This window comes from Zingiber officinale, chromosome 8B, assembly GCF_018446385.1.
Source record: "Zingiber officinale cultivar Zhangliang chromosome 8B, Zo_v1.1, whole genome shotgun sequence".
Taxonomy (NCBI): Eukaryota; Viridiplantae; Streptophyta; class Magnoliopsida; order Zingiberales; family Zingiberaceae; genus Zingiber; species Zingiber officinale.
The window spans coordinates 44883115-44903448 of NC_056001.1; the positions used below are offsets into that span (position 1 = coordinate 44883115).

General features: G+C 33.4%; 1 protein-coding gene across 2 annotated transcripts; it reads right to left on the minus strand.

The window, feature by feature from the left end:
* Window positions 1-8137: 8137 nt before the first annotated feature.
* LOC122015125 (probable apyrase 7) lies at window positions 8138-19617 on the minus strand. 2 transcript variants are annotated; one of them, XM_042571828.1, is made up of 4 exons: window positions 19203-19617; window positions 19008-19053; window positions 11035-13008; window positions 8138-8684 (listed from the first exon to the last, which is right to left on the minus strand). In XM_042571828.1, the coding sequence occupies exons 3-4, from the start codon at window positions 12860-12862 to the stop codon at window positions 8389-8391; spliced, it is 2124 nt and encodes a 707-aa protein (XP_042427762.1). In that variant the 5' UTR covers window positions 12863-13008; window positions 19008-19053; window positions 19203-19617; the 3' UTR covers window positions 8138-8388. The 2 variants fall into 2 exon arrangements, with proteins under 2 accessions (XP_042427762.1, XP_042427761.1); XM_042571827.1 differs by lacking the exon at window positions 19008-19053.
* Window positions 19618-20334: the final 717 nt, after the last annotated feature.

The following is a 20334-nucleotide window of genomic DNA, read 5'->3' on the forward strand; positions in this document are numbered from 1 at the left end:
ATAAATATTAATTTTTTAAAAAAAATAAAGATAAATTCATCTATAATAATAAAAAAGAAATTAAAAATCTTTACAATTAAAAAATATTAAAGATTACGTATTTAAAATAAATTAAATGAAATTAAAAATATTTAAAATTTATGAATCTATAATAAATTAAGAATTTTATTATTTGATAATTAATCTTTTTTATTTTAATAATAAATAAAAAAATAATTATAATCATTATTAAATTAATATTTTTTATTTATTTAAAATATTTATTTCCATATTTACCATTAAATTAGATATACGCCTTTTTGAGAATTTTCGATTGCTGAACAATTATATAAACCAGCGCCCAATCCAAATTTAAGGGTTTCCGGTTCACTGTGCGGCGACGCTTGACACTTTATTTAGTCCGCCCTCTCTCTAACGATAAGCCAACAAAGCAAGGCAGAGAGCTTCGTCCATAGCAACAATGGTGTTTCTCCACGTAATTCCGGCGCCAGATGCGTCCTCCTATTCTTAGATTCATCCTGTTCTTGTAGTTTTTGGATCACCCGTCAAGTCTGATTGCATAGATGGCGAATCCGAAATGGACACCGCGCACCGGCAGATACGAAACCGTGATTTGGGCCGGAAAGATCGCCTTTTACTTCCTGGCCGTCCTGTCCCTTGGCGCCGCCGCCAGGGCAGTCGCCGCTCCCGCTTCCGGTGCACTCTCTTCTTTCCTCCCCTGGGCCTCCCTCCGCTCGTGGATTGCGCCGCCGTACCTCTTCGCGGCCGTGCATTTCATCATTCTCGCCATCTGGAAGCTCTCCGGCCAGAAGCGGACTCAGAGCCGCCCGGAGTGGGCCTCGGAGGAGACGACGAAACAGCCCGGGAATCCAACAATGCTCGAGCCATTTGGACCTTCGCCTCCACCAATCCACTCGCATTCGCGAGAACCCTCTCCTGAAGTCCCCGGCGAGGAGGTCCCGGCTGCCAACCGCGGTCACTTCTCCGATCCATCGCTGACAGCGGAATCAGTCGACGTCCCCGCGGATTCATCGGAGATAGGGGCGGAAGAGACCGAAGATGAGCCAATGGAGGTCGAGTGGAAAGAAGAAACGGACGAGTCGCCACCGTCGGCGACCCAGGACGAGCTGAACCGGCGATTCGAGGACTTCATCAAGAAGAACCACGAACAGATCCGATTTCCCAGCAACCGGCTGCCAGCAGTCTGACCTCGTATTATACTAATTCACCTCACAAAATCCAAATTTTTGGCGAGCGTCGCACGCACGATGCAACAGATTTTCGCTCTTCTTATTCTCTGCATCTTTCAACTGAACCTCTAAAATTCGCACCATCTACAAGTTCTCCACTGTGCATCCCGACAGACTCATAGTCCACCACACTACCGATGGCAATGGCGTCTGACTGGCAAGTTAGCTGTGGAAGATTTGGGCGGGCGTCCGGTAGTTTTCAGTCTTCTTCTGCTTGGTACTCGTACAGTTTTTGTCACTCTTCTTATTGAGTCTATCTGATAGTGTCTGAGGTAGGATCATCTAATCATTTCTGTAGTCCTTGTCGAGTAGATAAATCTTCTGCTATAATCTGGAGACTGAAATAAAGTAAAGTCAATGTAGTAGTAGTAGTAGTAGTAGTAGCACTACTTATTTAGTGAAGTCTAAAACTGCTGCATTTTGTTCTGCAGCTTAGCTGCATTTCAAACAAAGTGACATGACTGGTGGCCTGTTAAAGAGCATGAAAGATTCCCTCTGAGCAGAGAGGTAGCTAGTAACCTACCTCCGCCCTTGGCCATGCAAGGGACTGGTGGTCGCAAGCAGCATGGCCCCTTCACCTACCGCTCGATCTAAACGGAGCACAGGAGGGCCACTGACGTCGCATCACCAGAAAATGATCTCTGCGTCTGTTACAAGAGAGACATCAATCTGCTTCCTTATTCGCGTTAACAATTACAGCTACACCACTGAAGAGTGACGCAGGATCTGCCTCTTACACCCTCTCCAATCCCTAATATCATAAATTTTCAATCCATAACATCATATTTAATATAATTTTGATATTAAAATGATACTATTTCAACGTCATTATTTCAACTCCAATCAATTCATACCCTATCACACCAAACAAATATTCTTTAAAATATTTTTTTATTCATAATTTAATTATCAATCTATATTTAAATTTATTAATATTTTATATGATAATTATTATATTTAAAATTAATACTTCATTAATATTTAATAAGTTACATTTTTAAAAATTCAACATCCAACTAATATATATAAAAAAATATCATTTTTATTTTTATTTTTATTACATGATTATTTAGGCATAAATATATTTTAAAAATATTATAAAATCACATACAATTAGGATAAAATATTTTACTATTTTTTATTTAAAGCAAACAATGATACTTAATTAAAAATACAATATTATAAGACTTTAACTTTCAGAATTACTATATTGTTCCCATAAATACTCAATTAATGCATTTCGAAAGATAATATGAGCTTCTTTGCCTTTTATTTGTCTGTATCGAGCTAGAAACTCTTCAAATCGAGTACTATCATCTACTGTGGGCTCAACATCTAGAGTCGGCACCTCAAAGTATTCCACGATTAGTGCATTTAAATCACGTTCATATTCAATTATCATATTATGCATAATAATACATGATGTTAGTATCTCATGTAAAATATTTTTCTACAAAAAACGTGAAGATCCTGCAATAATTGCAAAGCATGATTAGAGCACGCCAAATACTCACTCAACATCCTTTCTACATGCTTCTTGCTTCATTACAAATAATTTATTCTTCCAATCTCATGGAGCATGAATCGTTTGAACATATGTTGACCATTTGAAATATATACCATCAGCTAAATAGTAACTCATATTGTACTCTTTGTCTTGAATGACATAACAAGCAAGAATAGTAATACTTGCAGCAAGATTAGTAAAAAGATAAGAAGACTCAAGTATATTAATATCATTGTTCGATCCTGGCAACCCAAAATATACATGTCAAATCCACATATCATAATCAACTATAGCTTCTAGAATAATTCTTGGCTTTCCACTACGACCAGAATATTGTCCTGCCCATGCTATTGGACAATTTTTTTCATCTCCAATGCATGCAATCTAGGCTACCTAACATATCTGGAAAACCTCATTGCTCATACGCATAAATAAATTCCGTCCCATTCGAAATCTTTTTCGAAGCATTGCATCATTATACAATGCATTTTCGACGAAATAATAATAGATTACGATCAACAACTTCATGATTACAATTGATCATGTTATGGCCAGAAATTGAACTTCGATACATGCTTTGGTTGTTTTCTTCATTGAGATTTAAAATAATTTGATTGTTGGTAGAAATCACCTAAGCAATCAGTTGTTGCCTTGCACCAAAACTTTCCGCATAGTTATCATCATCAAAGCTTGAAGATGATAAATTTAATGAACATTCAATGTTGTTATCCATTTTCTGAGATAATTGAATGGATGAGGTGCATGCTGCTTATGGGGTGTGTATTTATAATTCATGTTATATCTACGCTTTTTTTTATTTTGTACATATGATGCGACCTAATCAACACATTTGGACAAAATTACGCAAATGATGTGTAACCTAACAATGAACACATTTTGTGTCCAGATGACGTGACACAACAATGACACCATTGGTACAAGTTGGGCAGACGACGTAACCTAGCACTAAACACACATTTTTTGTGTCCAGATAGCGTGACCTAACAATGAACACATTTGGATAAAATTACACAGATGACGTGACACAATAATGACAACATAAGGACAAGTTGAGCAAGCGACATGATTGAACACTGAACACACATTTTTGTGTCCAGATGACGTGACCTAACAATGAACACATTTGGATAAAATTACACAAATGACGTGACACAACAATGACAATATCGGGACAAGTTGAGTAAGCGACGTGACCAAGCACGGAAAACACATTTTTGTGTGTCCAAATGACGTGACCTAACAATGAATATATTTGGACAAAATTGCATAGATGATGTGACACAATAATGATAACATCGGGACAAGTTGAGCAGACGACATGACCGAGCACTAAACACAGTTTTGTGTGTCCAAATGACGTGATCTAACAATGAACGCATTTGGACAAAATTGCATAGATGATGTGACACAACAATAACAGCATCGGGACAAGTTGAGCAAGCAACGTGACCGAGCACTAAACACACATTTTTGTGTTCAGATGACGTAACATAACAATGAATACATTTGGATAAAATTATACAGATGACGTGACACAACAATAACAACATCATGACAAGTTGAGCAGGCGATGTGATTAGGCACTAAACACACATTTTGTGTGTCCAGATGACGTGACCTAACAATGAACACATTTGAACAAATTTGCACAGATGATGTGACATAACAATGACAACATCGGGACAAGTTTAGCAGGCGACATGACCACACACTAAATCAAAATTTGTATAATTTTATATTCACATTTTTTCACTATATAATGGCTTACCAGATATTGACATAACACATTTTATGTCAACAATTTTTGTAAGAGTTTCTCTCCTACTAAAATGAGTGCAACCCCTGACAAGCTTCATACTCATTTGAAGAAGACAAACACTTATGTTATGTTTACCTTCATATTTCACAAAATCTAATCATTAGGATCAACTAATCTAAGGATCAATTCTGGGCAAGAATTGAGAAAGAGTTTCATGCATATCCAAATTTTGTGCATCATAGTCGACCGCCAAAATCTTTGCAAAAAAGAATGCTTCTTATGCTAAATATAATATCCAAAATGAAAGGTTGCATACGACAAATCGAACATCTGAATCCTAGTGGAGCATCCGAAAAAGATATTATAAATTACTATGCTCATATTTATTTTAGACTATCTAAATTCTAAAATCAAAGTCTAAATTTATTAATATATATCATTGTCTTCAACTCTAATGTTCAATTATTTTCTTGCAGTTAACTCATGCTAGAATATTGTTTGTAGAAGACCCAAAATACACAAAAGGTTTCAAATTTGACCATGTCTGGAATATTCTCAAAGACATTAAAAAATTTGACACTGACATTATGAATACTGCATGCATGAAATCGTGACAACAAAATGCTAATGCTGGTTCATCTGAACAACAATTCTCTGAGAAAGAATTTCATACACCTTCATCTCCTTGTGTGTCTACTTTTAATCTTAATGTCACTTATTCAGATAGCGATACTACTTCTAATAAATGACCTCCTGGGGTGAAGAAAGTAAAAAATGAAAGAAAAAAATGATGAACAAATTATAAAGGTAATTAATATTAATGCTCAACTTGTTAAGACAATAAATGTAAGTACTGTTGCTACTACAAAAATAATAGATACTATGATTTATAAGGAAGAAACTAGAAATTTTGTTCAAAGATTTGAACTCGATCTCTAACTCGATGATACGTGAATATATTCGCAATGAGCAAATTAGAATTATGCAAAAGAGAATGTATGTACAAGGATCTCATTCAGTTGCACATCAAGGAAAAGGATCTCAAACATCTCTAATTCAAGGAGAAGAGATCACAACTCAATCAATATTAAGGTGAAGATCAAGAATCTCAGAATGCTGTGAATATTTTTAGATAATTTCATAATTATTTTAACGGAATAGGGAGTGATCTTCCTAAATATTAGTATTATAATATTATTAAAGTAATTTTAAATTTATGTGTGCTTTCTTAGTATCGTTTTTACTTGTTTGTTAAGTTTAGTTACTCATGTTTTTAAGTTTTTCTAGTAATATTTTGATTTAATATCGTTACTATTTTTATTTTGTATGTCAGTGTAATGGGTATGTATTTTACATTTATACATATTAAAAATTTTAATATTTTATTATATTTTTTTTATGAAATTAGTGATATAATTTATATATATAATTATAATTATAATATATTAAATAAATTTAAAATAATAATTTTAATAAATTAAATCTTTACAAATATACCTAATAAAATTTAAATATGATATTAAATATACTTAATTTAAATTTATAATAAATAATAATTACATTTAATTACATTTAAATATCATACAAGTAAAGACAAAGAAAATAATAATTACAAATTAATTACATTTGATTTTGTTAAGTATATAATAAAATAAAAATTCTCTCACATACCAAATATGATGATGTAAATAGTGTATCACCAAATATGATATTACAATATTCACCACACCATATTTGATGTGAAATTTGCCGTATGTATTGAAATATTTTGATGCTAATTTGATACCAAATTTAATATTTTGATGATGGATTGAAGATGATCTTAGAAGGATAAGTTGAATGATAAATTAAAGAAAATAACTAACTTTTTTTCTTTGTTCTTTTTTCTTTATATTAAGGGGGAAGATACATGCTTAAATAGTTTAGTTTAGTTTAGTAACTCATCCATTTAGGATGAAGAACCACCAAGAACTAGTTTACACCGACTACTAACTGATTAGTAAAACATGATTCATCAGACCACCAAAATAATTGTCATTTAATCGCTAAGATTCAAATTAAATTACATAAATATATTTTTAAGGACGTTTTGGAAGTGGTAAGGATGTTTGGAAAATTAAGACCTTTGGAGGGTTTTATTAGAAAAGGGACTATAAAAGATCATTTTTTCCTCTGCTTTCTCAACAATCATATCTAACTTAAAAGTTTATTGCAAAAGCCCAAATATTCTGTTATTTTAAAAACCTCAATAATTTCCTATTTTTCTAAAACATCCTATTGGTGAATTCTTCACAAGTCACCGCTCAAAATCTCGTTACCTAAGTCAATTAAACCTCATCGAACTAGACCATCAAACCTCGCTGTAGTTGAACATGGATCGTCAACCATAGGGAATAAGCTGGAGTAATGTATAGTTTACACAATCCCCACTCAACAACTAGCCAACTTTACACAATCATTTTCAAAGAAGCGTGGACAAAAGTTCTCCGCTAAGTCATTTTGGCAAACAAGAGCAATGCATAGTTTGTTAAAACAAGTTTTTCTTTTCTTATAAAAAACTCACTATAGAGAGTACTTGTAGTTTCACATATTCTTATCGTAAAATATCTAATATGAATATTTGTAAACTAAAAGGGTGCACATTGAGTTTGTCTTAAAATAAATATCATAGAATTAATCATTAATTAATAGTATCACCAAAAAAAGTTGGTGATACTTAAGCTAACTTTGCATTTGCAATTTTCTAACCACCTAAGGTCTAGAGGTATCGAATGGGTCAGGCCACCTATGGCCTAACCCAACTCAGCATGAAACTAGAGGAGGTCCTAGCTCAACTCGGCATGAAACAACCTAGTTTATGCCTACAGCATCAATGAATTTAAACTGGGCAATATCTACACAAACAACGAGTTGAGAGCTTGGCCTAATCTACATATAGTCCCATTTTGATCCTGCTAAACAATTTTAAAATTAATCTATTAATATTAAATAGAATCTCATTAAACTTAACAGTCGAACCATGTTCAATATAAGCACAACATATTAACACCTCTAATCATGAACAGGCCGAGTATAATCAATTTCATGTAGATTCTAGCTATGGAGCACAATTTCAAAGTAGATGGAAGAACTCAAACAGATACCAGGGAATCAAATGCATTAAATCTTACTGTAAGAGAATCAAATTGAAATATAAATTGCAGAATCTATCTGATCCAGGAAGCTCCTTTGGACGAGCAAGATTCTATCTCTGGCATAATCTTTGTTTAGATTCACAAAGTACTCAACAACTTACCATGAATTTATTGTTTTACTTACAGAAAGGAAACGAAGTCCAACATTGCACATATCAGCAACACAAATGCAACACATGGACCATGATTCAACAGAGAATTGTGTTCTAGGTATGCATCGATGGAGAATTTGGGATGCTTTTTCCGATTATGAAAAAAGCGAAAGAAGGTCGATTCGAATGTAGATTGCTAACTTAGAAAATGTAATAGAGTATGGCCAAAGTATCAGGCTAGAAGTGTTTGGAAGCAGGCTGGTGCCATGGAAAGTTAATATGTCAGAGCATTCAAACTGTTACATTAGAACATCTAGCTAAAGCCGGAACAAATAAATCAAAAGAAATTCACTCAGTTACATTCAGGTTCTTGTTTCAAAAGTGACTCAATAATGTTAAGTTAAACACCAAGCTCATTGCCCGTGCTATATTTGGTGAGTTGTCAAGTGCCAGAGATAATTGGAAAAACTAATTTCACTGAAGAGTTTGTGCAGGATGAATGACAATCTAGAAAACAAAAAGCAGCAAACAAATAAGGGCTTTATACCAGACTTGTAATGGGTCATCATATCTTCACTATGTGGGAATCTGCTAATGAAGAGTTAAGGTCTTCTCTTGACTGAGATCGCCGGCTCTGAAGTGTTGCCTGACCACGGTGAGGCGACCAGAATGATCCAAGTCCATTTCCAAATTGCATTTGGCCTAAACTACCAGATGAGTAATTATGGGTAGCAACCAAAGGAAGCACAGAAGCTTGACTGAGCTGAGTGTTGCTGCCCCCCAAGCCATGTCCCATGCCAAATGGATGCTGATTCGAACCTCCAGTTGTAGGACTAAGTGGTTCTTTTACTCTTCCATCACCTAAAAAAGTATAAAAGTAAATTGTAGACATTCAAATTCTGGTTCCGCATCCCTTTAGTCATGAAATTGAGTAATGGTTGTATATATAGAACACTTTGAACTTGAAACAAAATTAGTCTGGTTTTTTAGTTAAAATTTGAAACAACTCAAGGGTTAGTGCTATATTGCAGGATAAATACTTCCAGCAAGAAAAGGTATCACTAGTCACTTCATCGTTTCTGACAACCAAAGTAGTCAGGATATACACCAGGAATGCCTTAAAATAGCTAAACCTTGGTCAAAACCAAAAAAAAATGGTAGGATAATTAATTCTTCATTTCTACTAAGATGCAACAAATTTTACATTAAAATAAACTTATAAATTTAATAATTCTTAGTACGTCAACAAAATTGATACCCCACAGCCCAAGTAGAATGCTTAGCCACATTAGTCTGGGCTTCAGGACTCAGTATCTAAACCAAAGATTTACCAAATCTACTGAGGGGGTGTGATCAAGATCAATTTAGAACTCATGTATGTAAAACCAAAGATTTCCCAAAGAAAATTTGAGAGAACGAATATATATAAAAAAAAAAAAAAGATATTCCAAGAACAAAATCATATCACAATTAAAATCTAAAAATATACATGATTTACTTTAAGGATCACAACGAATTTTAACAACATATACACTTATAAAATAATTTTCTAGTTAGTTAATTTATGTTCAACTTATTTTTCAGAACTTATAAAATTACATCTTGATTACTCCAATCATGTACGGCAGTCAACCATAGTATCAAACAGGCAAGGCATAAACATATTGATGTCAAAAGCAAAGAAAGAAAGAGATAGAAAAGGAAGACAAGATTAGCTATGTTTGGCTCGGTTATGGGCACATGAAGTAAACTCAAACTGCCACAAATTACAACATGAAAAAAAAACATAAAAGCTATTGATAGTTTACATACTATATTCAAACTTCCACAAACTACAACATGTAAAAAAAGATATAAAACCTATTGATAGTTTATATACTAAAATAAAAAAACAAGAACTAGGCCTAACCCATGTGTGCCCACTAGAATCCTATAAAAGACTTGGACAAATTAAAATTAAAGCTAGACCATATCCTCAAATGTATATAGGCCAATAAAATAGAGATGCTAACCCTAGGGCATTTATGGGACTGCACTAACCATACCCATTCTCATATACCTATACCAATTCTATAATGCTAAGTGAAAGCACAAAATAATGAAAATATAGAAATTTAAGAATGCATCTATGTATATCTGAAGGAGAGTCTTGGCGCAACGGCAAAAGTTGCTACATATGACCTTATGGTCACAAGCGTGAGTCGCGGAAACAGTATCTTATCCTGCAAAATACTATGCAGGATAAGACTGTGTACAATAGACCTAATGTGATCCAACCCATCTCCGGATCTCCACATTGGCATGAGCTTCATGCATCAGACTGCCTTTTTATCTATGTATATTATAAATAGATTAAATTAATTTGATCACAAATTACTCTACCCGCTAAACTTAAATTCATCCCATATTTATTACAAGTATCTAATACTTGTCCAACTCATCTCAAACTCATTTAACTTGCAGTCGTTCTCATTTAAACAAGTTGTGTAGTCATAAATAGAAAAAATAAAACTGATAAGCCACTCAATAAAAGTGATGAAATGTCTAGCATCAACTAAAGACAAGATAAAAGAATAGATTATGAGAAAAGAGAGATATTGGAACAGATAGAGAATAATAAATCTCATCTAGAACACATAAACAATGATTAGTTTCATCTTAAATCATGTAGTTAACTATATAAAAGAGAAACTAAAGAAAATTGATTGTCAAAAAAACTGTTAATTCAAGGCAAAGAATAACACTAAGAGAAAGATTTAATGAATTTATGAAAAATAAATATCTTTAAATCTTTCCTCACTTTTTCTTATTCACAATTATTACCTCATTGTTATGTTGTCACTTTTTGCTCTAGTTATTTGTGCAGGATCCTCATATTTGTTTTAATATATCACTACCTCCTTTTGTTTTGCAAAAAAAAAAAAAACCTTAATGTTTTTTAGAGAATTAACTTCTTGTTTGACTAGGTCACACCTTGGTCAAAGCCTGTTCGGCTTGGGTGTTGCTAGATCAAAAATAACTACCAACTAGTTTGAGATTAAACTGATTAACTCCCTTATAGCTATTAACTCTAACAAGTTAAAAATATTCACTAACTGAAGAGCACTTTGTCATGAATAGAACAATAAAAGAGAACAAACATCACACCTTGGATCAACAAACAAGTCAAAGAATGTGAGAAAATCAAAACAATCAAAAGTGAAGAACTCACCTGATATAACTGGACTCCACCTTAATCTGAAAGGAGAAGGGAAATTGAGAACAGAGTGTGTTCCATATTTATGCCGGAGAAGTAAGATGTATAATCTTCGGAAAAATTGAGGCAGCCAATTACTTACGCATGATAGTGCACAACAAAGAAGTATAATTGAGATCAAAATCATTACAACAAGAATAACTGGTTGCATGTCACTTTGCAGTAGTTTGTAGCCTTGCAATTCAACCCTCTTTGACAATTCTTGCCCAGCCTCTAGCAAGGCAACCCCTAGAGTCCAAGTAATACTTCCAGCACCGATAACCACCTGCTTATCCTTAATGTGCAAACCATCTCTCAAAAGGGATGTAACGTAAGGAGCTCTAAAGCAATATTGTTCTATAAAAGGTTGGGGTGCAACACTGTTTTTTGCAAGTTCCCATGATTTCCCACAAAATTCTTGGCCCATTTTCAATACATCATCAAGAGAAGCCTTAGAAGTCAAGTTAAAGAAGCGAAAAACAACAAAGAAACCTGACATGGCATTGAAATTTCCACGTGGCTGTGGTACACCATCAGTGAGAGCACAGGGCTTAAGTTTACAATCAATTCCAGAACTCGAATTAGACCATGCAGACTGATTAACTGTTAACTTGGCAAGAGCAGTACATTTTTTCCATTGAGGAGCACCAAGCAGTTCTACAACTGTGCCAATCTTCTTCTTATTTGTGATTTTCCCCCCAACCAAAGGACTTCCTTCTGTGTTAACAGACATACAGCGAGAACATGTGTACTCCTCCCTATAGCCAGTATTCAAGCAAGGATGTTTAAGGAGGAACTTACCATTAGAATTAGGTTTTGAATTCACATGTTTTTTGAAAAGATGAGCCACGGACTTGTCAAATGCATCATTCAACCCATAACCTTCCAGAGAATATGCACTGAGATGATGATTGGCAGAAGCAATTCCCAAACTTACACTTGTTTCATCATGTGTGGGTGTCTCCATCTCAAAAGTAACTTGCAAGGATGAACCACCTAGATCAAGTGAACCATATGTTTTTCCGGATGGAAAAGAACCCAATAGACCCATACGATGGTTGAGAGCTATCCACCCATAATATGCTTCTTCCATACCAGATATAATCTTAACCCAGTCTCTTCTGCAAAAAAATGATGAATTCTTCAAAATTGTCCATGCATGGTCAAGAAGCCACTCTGAATCAGAGCTAGGTAATCTACGAACTCCAGCTGTAGCATACAAAAAAAGAGATGTATCTTTGTGAGCATGTTGTGGTATTTGTTTCTCAGCCCATTGTAGAAGTGGCAGCAAAGCAGCTCTTAAGCCAGATTCATTGTGAACTAGTTTATCAAAACCAGGTTCTGTTTCCATACGCTGATAAGCACGGCCGCTTTGTGTCCTAGTATTCCTTTGAGGGCCTTCAGGCAATGATCTCAATGCAATAGGCAAATTTCCTTTCTTTTGGTCAAAATACCACTTGTAGACATAAACCCGTGTACCAGTACTCCCACAATCAAGTATAACATAATAATCAGATGATTCATGTGACAAATAAGGATAGAAGAATCGTGAACCTAGAAAGATCAATGAGAACAATAGTAGAAGTGCAAGAATCCAGGCGATTGCCTTTATCCATTTTTTGCATTTAGTTGGAGTTGTTGGAGAAGACTTCTCCTTCGAAAAGCTTGCTCCAACACCATCCGTCTGAAAAGCATGAAGAGGTTTTGCACGTCCTAAATTTCTATTACTTTCAAGGTCACTATGCTCCCTGGAATATAGTTTAGAGAATGATTTCAGATCTTGAAGAGACAAAGAAAGCCGCATGCTTTCCCTTTAAGGAGAACCAGAAATCTTCTATATGTAGTTTTGGCAGACAATGTATGACATACTGCTGCACAGTTGGATATCATTTGCCTCCAGTTTATCACCTACATAGGCAACTTGCAGCCACACTGCATATAATCTTACACCTGAAAGTATATGTGTATCAACAAAACATATGTAAAACAAATATCAAAAATGCTAGAAACTGGAAAGTAGAAATTTGGATGCCAGGATAAAATTCAGTTAACCTATTCTCATTTTTTTCCTAATATTTCACCAAATACATCTGTTTAAGAATCTGCATAATTTCATTTAATAGCATACAATGTGACAGTCATTCTTTTCACCCAAGCAAAAAATATTTAGATCTATGGGTATGATTAGCCTCAATCAATTAAGGAGAGAATAAATATTGTCTTGGATTGATTCATGGAAGAGCGCCTAGATTTTCTTGAAAGAGGAAAAGGGAATCTTGTCTATATCATCGTTTAAAAAAATGTAATAGGTGTATATAATATAAATATAGTTAACAATTTGTTTCAAAATTCCTATAAATTTGGTCATTCTCACAAAAATAACTCATTCTTATTACCAAGATCTAATTCACTAAATGATTATCCAATTAACATCAATTACAATTATAAAATATAATATAATCAAGATGAACCAAATACAATCAATGAGGATGCACTGATGATCAACAAGTATCATTCCAACAATATGGTTCTTGTACCATATCGTGTCAAAACATGACATGCTTCAACGTGCTTTGAAATTTGCCAAGAAGATGGATTTTAAATAGCATATATACTTCAATTAACTATTATTAATTAACTTTAAAATATAAGTATTATTTTACAAATATTATAAACTAAGTAATACTAATTAACTATGTACTAATGAGTTATAAAAGGGTAGCTTGGTGCACAAAGCTCCGTCAATGCGAGTTTCGAGGAAAGGTCGGACCACATTAGTCTATTGTGCGTAATCTTACCTGCATTACAAGAGGCTATTTTCATAACTCAAACCCGCAATCACAAGGTCATTGCAATTTTACCGTTACGCCAAGACTCCCCTCCAATTATGTACTAATGAGTTATAAAGCAAAAAAAAAATCTAATTATCATAAATTGAAGTTTGAACAAAATAAAATAAAATAAAATAAAATCTAAATGTAAATTAATAAAGTTTATTATAACTTAATAATTAAACCCGTCGATGTTGGTCCCAAGCCCGGATGAAAAAGCGTGAAGGTTGAGTTATGTCAGGCAAATGTTCAATGAATGAAATTTAATAATTAAACACATCATTTATACTTTTATATCTATATTACTAATCAAAATATATGAATAGTCGATCAAATTAATATTTGTCATATACTAATTTTTCATTATCCAATTGATTATGCTTAAATTTGACTAATTCAATAGATGTTAATGTGTTAATAAAATTATGGTATATTAATATAAAGTTTAAATTTATACAATTAGTTGTAGGTTTAAATTTATCTTACTAATTTAAAATTGAAATCATATATTAATAATACTTTACAATTTAATAATATTACATAAATTTATTTAAATTCTAAACTATAACATAATAATATAATTTATTGAGTTATATCAAGTAGTAATTTAACCATTATAAGTCACTTATAACTATCCGTAGCATGCATAAACTGAATAAGCATTAAAATTATTAGCCAATTATATAATACATTTCTGATGATATGATTATTATATTGGTGTTATAAAATGAACTAAGTATTATGTATATAATTGCAAGTTTATAATGATAAAATTTACTTAACTACTTGTACAATTATTTGGTTAAAATTATTTATAGGAATTTGGTAAGAAGTTAATAAGCTATTCAGTTCATAACATTCTTAATAATCTCCACTTAAATTCCTGAGAAGCTGAATCCTCTTGTACTCCTCGTCAACTCTCACACACCTACCACCCTCCCTTCTCATGAAATAGAGCCACCGGCTCCCTTTTATCAAAGACCCTCCACTTTGTCACCTTCCTCCACCTTTTTACATTATCAATTTGTGAAACTTCACTAGATATGTCCTCTAATGACCTTCGAGATTCACTCTGTTCTGCTTTTGCTGACTGAGACAAGATGATGCATATCTAGTAATATGTGATACTACCAAGCCATGGGCAATATTGTGTTGGCACATGCAGGGCAACAAGTAGCTAGAGCCAATACATTATAAGTTTTGAATGATAACTAGGATGTCACAGTTTGATTGTGAGTGCTGATAGGTTTCAGTCGACACTTTAAACCATGTTGATAAGTTTTAATCTTCTTTGTTGATGATATTGAGCCCATGTTGGTCAGTGACAATAGATAACGACATATGGATTTCAAGTTTAAATCCTAGTAAATTTGAGTAGCAGGAGGTTCTTCTAGCTAATTAACTAGTAGGCAGAACAAAGCAATGTTACTTGTGCTTTAATTCTAAATCATAATATTTGCTTGGCTAGTCTTGAAGCTTATGCAAGAGAGTTCTATAATATAGCTCAAATTTCGTGCAAAAATGACTCAATTAAAAAGAGTGTCCATTTTTTCATTCAGAATTCCACATGCACGAAATACACTATGAGCTCAATTTGTCTTTGCTGAGGAGAAGATAGACCTAATCTTACAATTTGATTGTGGTTAGATTCTCTTGCAAACATTTGAGACTTGCAATATCTCTTTCAGGCATTTACATGTTTCACGTTATTGAGTTTGACAAATTATAGAGAGATAAAGTACTAAAAAAACAAGAGAAAGGTTAAAATATTGAAAGGTTCAACTTCATGAAAATATCCATGTAAAAAGTTATACATCAAAGTCTACGTCAAGCATCAAAAAAGTTTAAGCTTAGGTTCAATCTAAAGTTCAAGTGTCCATATCCTTCAAAGACCCAAAAAAAGAAAAAGAAAATCATGCCATAAAATTTGATTTGATACACAAGGGGGCCTTTATAACTAAATTCGGCAAACACAAACAGGTACAACCATGGACACCACCTATCAAACAATTATTTTCAACCTCATATAAAGTTAAGTCCCTGAAACATAAACATACTAGTACTATAAAACTTCATCTAAGACCATAATGAATGTTTAGTTCCGTATTATCTTCTCCATCTGTCATAGTGTCAAATCATAGAAATAATTTCCTAAATCAATGCTACTCTACTATAATGCCCCACTTCATTGTTAAAATAACCATAAAAATATTGAATTGTAATTGATTTTCGGTCTTTAACTGGAAAAATATTTTGGCACAATGTCAGTGTTTCAATATCTGGTGTTGGTAGCAAATTAGAGAGGAAAGGAGGAAAGAGATAAAGAAGATAGCACAACAATATAGTTAATTTTTTGTCATCTGAAATGGTAGAATTTTGACATTGTATTGTATGGACACAAACTACAAAAACTAACAAATATTATTTCAATTTATCTTAACACATCTTATAGCATGCTAAGAGGTGTCAAATGTGACACGAAACTAATTGACATGATTGTAGCAAAAAGGGTGATTATGCTCACCCCAGGCGCCCCTCACATTTCATCCCCAGGTTACGTGAGATTTCAAACCTTGACCTATAAAACTTCAATGATTTTACATTAATCAAAGAAATATTTCTTCATCAATCACCCCTCATATTGAATAAGATTTATGATGTCCTAATGCTATAGGAATTTGTTGTTAGTTTGACAATCACCTTAAGTCTCTTAGCAACAATAGTAATGTTGTATGCATATATTAGTTCTACTGAGTTAAACACATTCCCTTTAGTCATGTACTCCAATTTATACTATCTTAAGGTTTATAAACTAAGTTTAAGCTAAGTATAACTAAAACTAAATATAGGAATTGTATCTTTACATAATCAACAATATGAACAGAGATATGTTAAATGGGTAATAAAAATATGAAGTTTAGACTCTCATTTATTGTTCAACAAGTATATGCTAGGAGTTTGGTTTCTAAGTTGTCATTAAGGTTAATCATAATGTTTTGATATTTCATTTTAAGCTAATGTTGTTTTGATTTTTGACAACCGCATTAAGTTAGTGTTTTGGATTTGATGATTTTCTTGTGCCTTTATAGGATGATTTGTAGTGATTGCAGTGATTGTTTTAGAGGTCATCAAAGGCAACACAAGATCAAGACTAATATATACTTCAGGTAGTATTGATGTAAGGATTGAATGGTAGCTTCTAAGTAAAAGAGGTTTGTATCTAGATAGCTAATTCTATATACCTTCAGCCAGTAAGGCATCCTAGAAGGACTTGGGAACTTTATCATTATCAACAGTTTGGCTTCAAAAATGTATTAGTCAACTAAGATTCTTTGTTTGGCAGCCAAACCTTCTAATCAACAACTGAAGAGGCAAACTTGGGGTCAAAATGTTTATGCTCAATTTTCAATAGAACACAGTTTTTGAGTTGACTGAAGCTTTTTGTGAGTGAGCCGAAGATTCAAATGTCAGATCCCAATGGCTAGTTTTGGGGCTTGAGTGATTAACCAATTTTATTAAATCAACTCAAAGCGTCTAGACTGCATCTTTAATAGCCCTTGGAGGTATAATTTAAAAGGCTTTTGGGGCATAGGAATTCACACAAAATATCTCTAATATTGGTGGTTTGTTGCAAAGCAAACTAAGGAGCTTGAGCTTGATTTCAAGGTTTCTACCTTCGAGAGAAAGTTCTCTTGGTAATTCTCCTCAAGTAGGGGGTTAGATTTTGATCTTTTATGGTGAGTTGTGAGTTTTTTTTCCCTTTAGGTTTTGATTATTGAATTATCCATAGAGGGAATAAAAAACTCTATGGGGTCAATCTCTCTAGCTCATGAAAATTCTATTAGTTAGATCAAGCTCTCTAGCTCACAGAAAATCCCATTGATTGGGTCAAGCTATTAGTAGGAGTGGGTAGCACATTATATCTTGCATCTTTGAGCATATGTTGATTTGTGTGTGTGCTTAATTGTTTTTGTTTTCATACTTTTTACTCACTTTTGCACATTAAACCTTGAAATACATGCCACGCGCACACACTTGTTACTAATAGTTTGTGTTGATCTTGATTTGTGAGAAATTGTAAGTATTGTCCATTCAACCTACCCCTCCTCCTAGCTGAACCATCAATATTTAACAATATACATTATTCAACAAGGAAAATGGATAAAGATAATATTCAAACTAAAAAAAGGATCGCTGAAACGACATGAGTAATTTTTTCTCTTTAAATTCTTATGGGATTATCCTGCCCCTAAGTCTAAAAGAAGATGTTCACAAGTCAACGATGTCATAGAATGAGAAGGAATTACAAGATAAGAAGGGGAAAATGGAAATGTCACAAGTAGTTAAATGCAACACAAATAGACAATAAAAGGAAACAAAATATAAGGGTATTATAAACATGTCTAAATAGAACTCATGTATTCAAAAAAAACTGAATGAATTAAAGGTGACCGAATAAAATTTAACAAGGTTAAATGAGATTTGGATGATATGGTATTACTTGTATCTAATCTGACATGGCACTCAATAGAGAGATAAGATCGATGTAAATAATACCATATAGCTAAGACATAACTAGTCATTGATGTTGTGAGTCTCTCTTGATGAAAACAATATCTTCAACAAATACTAATAAAAATAATAAAATTATCAGTTGGACTTCTTCCTAAAGGATGATACTTTTAGGTTTTGTCTTGAGTAGCTAATCAAATTTTTGGCAAGTAGCTCCAAAATTTATCCATAATCAAAGAAAATATAAGGATGATGTAGATTTATGACATATAACTATTATTACAAGTGAGCAAGTTAGCAGAAACCACAAAAACCTAAAATCCTAACGTCATTGATAACCCTATTATATTTCTCCTTCATTTGATATCACTATACATGTTATACAAAGAAAGAAAACCAAAATGATTCACATTCTTATAAATACTACCAATATAAGAAGTTGAGTTAAAATTTTCAATAGATGATTGGATGGTGCTACATGATCTAAAATGGAATTATATTAAACAGAACAATAATTGATTAACAGAAGCATGGCCAGACAACAGCTACAAGTACAAAATAAGTAAACTTGTGCATATGTGGTTCAAAACTGCACTAAGAAAGTACTTTGAAGTGCTTCCATTGGAGATCCCTAGTATAGTTTTGGATTCCCCTACAAAAACACCACAGGGTTTGAGTCCTCAATCATAATGAGACAGGAAATCTCACATATGCGCGGAAACAGGCAGGTCAAGGTAACAGATTCCGACGCCTAATACAACAATAAATTTTAATTTATATTGAGAAAGGGTTGCGAGATACCTTAGGATGTCTCTTTAGATCGGTTTTTCCAGTGCGACTTTAAAGTTTGGGGGGGCCGGCAGCACCCGATGATTACAGAAACGGCGAGAGCGGCAGTTGAGCACCGTGTAGATCAAGGAGGAGGCAGGAAATGCAACATAACGTAGAGATCGGAGGACACAGTAGCCTTTAACGCGGCAAGGAGCACCGTGCTCGCGGACGATTGGCGGCGAGGGCGGCCGGAAAGAGATAGTGCAGATGCAGCTTCCAGAGCGGCCGGGCGATCGAAGAGAGCGGTGGAGCAGATTCGTAAGGCGACAGATCGGCGGCGATCGGAGCAAAACGGCGTACGGGCGGCGATCGCAGTGCTGAAGCGTGCAGTATTCCTCGACGGAGGTATTTGGATTTTCGGACGGAAAAGAGACGAAGGATATATTTATCAGCGGATTGTCCATTGGCTTTTTAATTTATAGCCTTTTAATTAATTCTTAGGATCTATTCGGTAAATAGTTATTAAAATAAAACCCGACAAGAATTAGTAATCTAGAATATTAAAATTTTAGCATATTCACCCCTTAAAACGTTCAAATTCATTTCATTTCGCCCCTATCTCTTTTTTTATAATGCAACTAATCTTAGAGTATATAGCTTAGCTTATGAGCTTTGTAAATTCAAAGTATAGTTTATGCACATTTAAAAATTACTAATTGTATATCAAGTCAATTTAAAATCTAACTTATTTATATTTAAAAATTAACTTCTGGGATATTTATCTAATTTGAAATTCAAATTATAATTGTCTTACTGTTGTTTTCGTAGTGTTTTACCATTGCATTCACCCTTATTAAAATTATGCTTCTATAATTTTAAAGGTGAAATAAAATGTTTGATAAACGGGATAAAAAAAGGAGAACCACTCTAGAAAAATGAATTAGTCCATGCCTCCATATTTGGACAGATAATTAATCACATGATTAGTTTTTTATTTTAATAATTTCAAAAAATAAGTTTAAAAAATAAATAGAGCAAGAACATAAAATAGAAAAGTTTGTCATGTTTTATAATGATAAATCTTGTTTCGTAATTAAAAATCATCATAAAAATCAAAATGAGTAAATTTAAGGAAAAAGAGTTATTTTATTAAACTAACTAA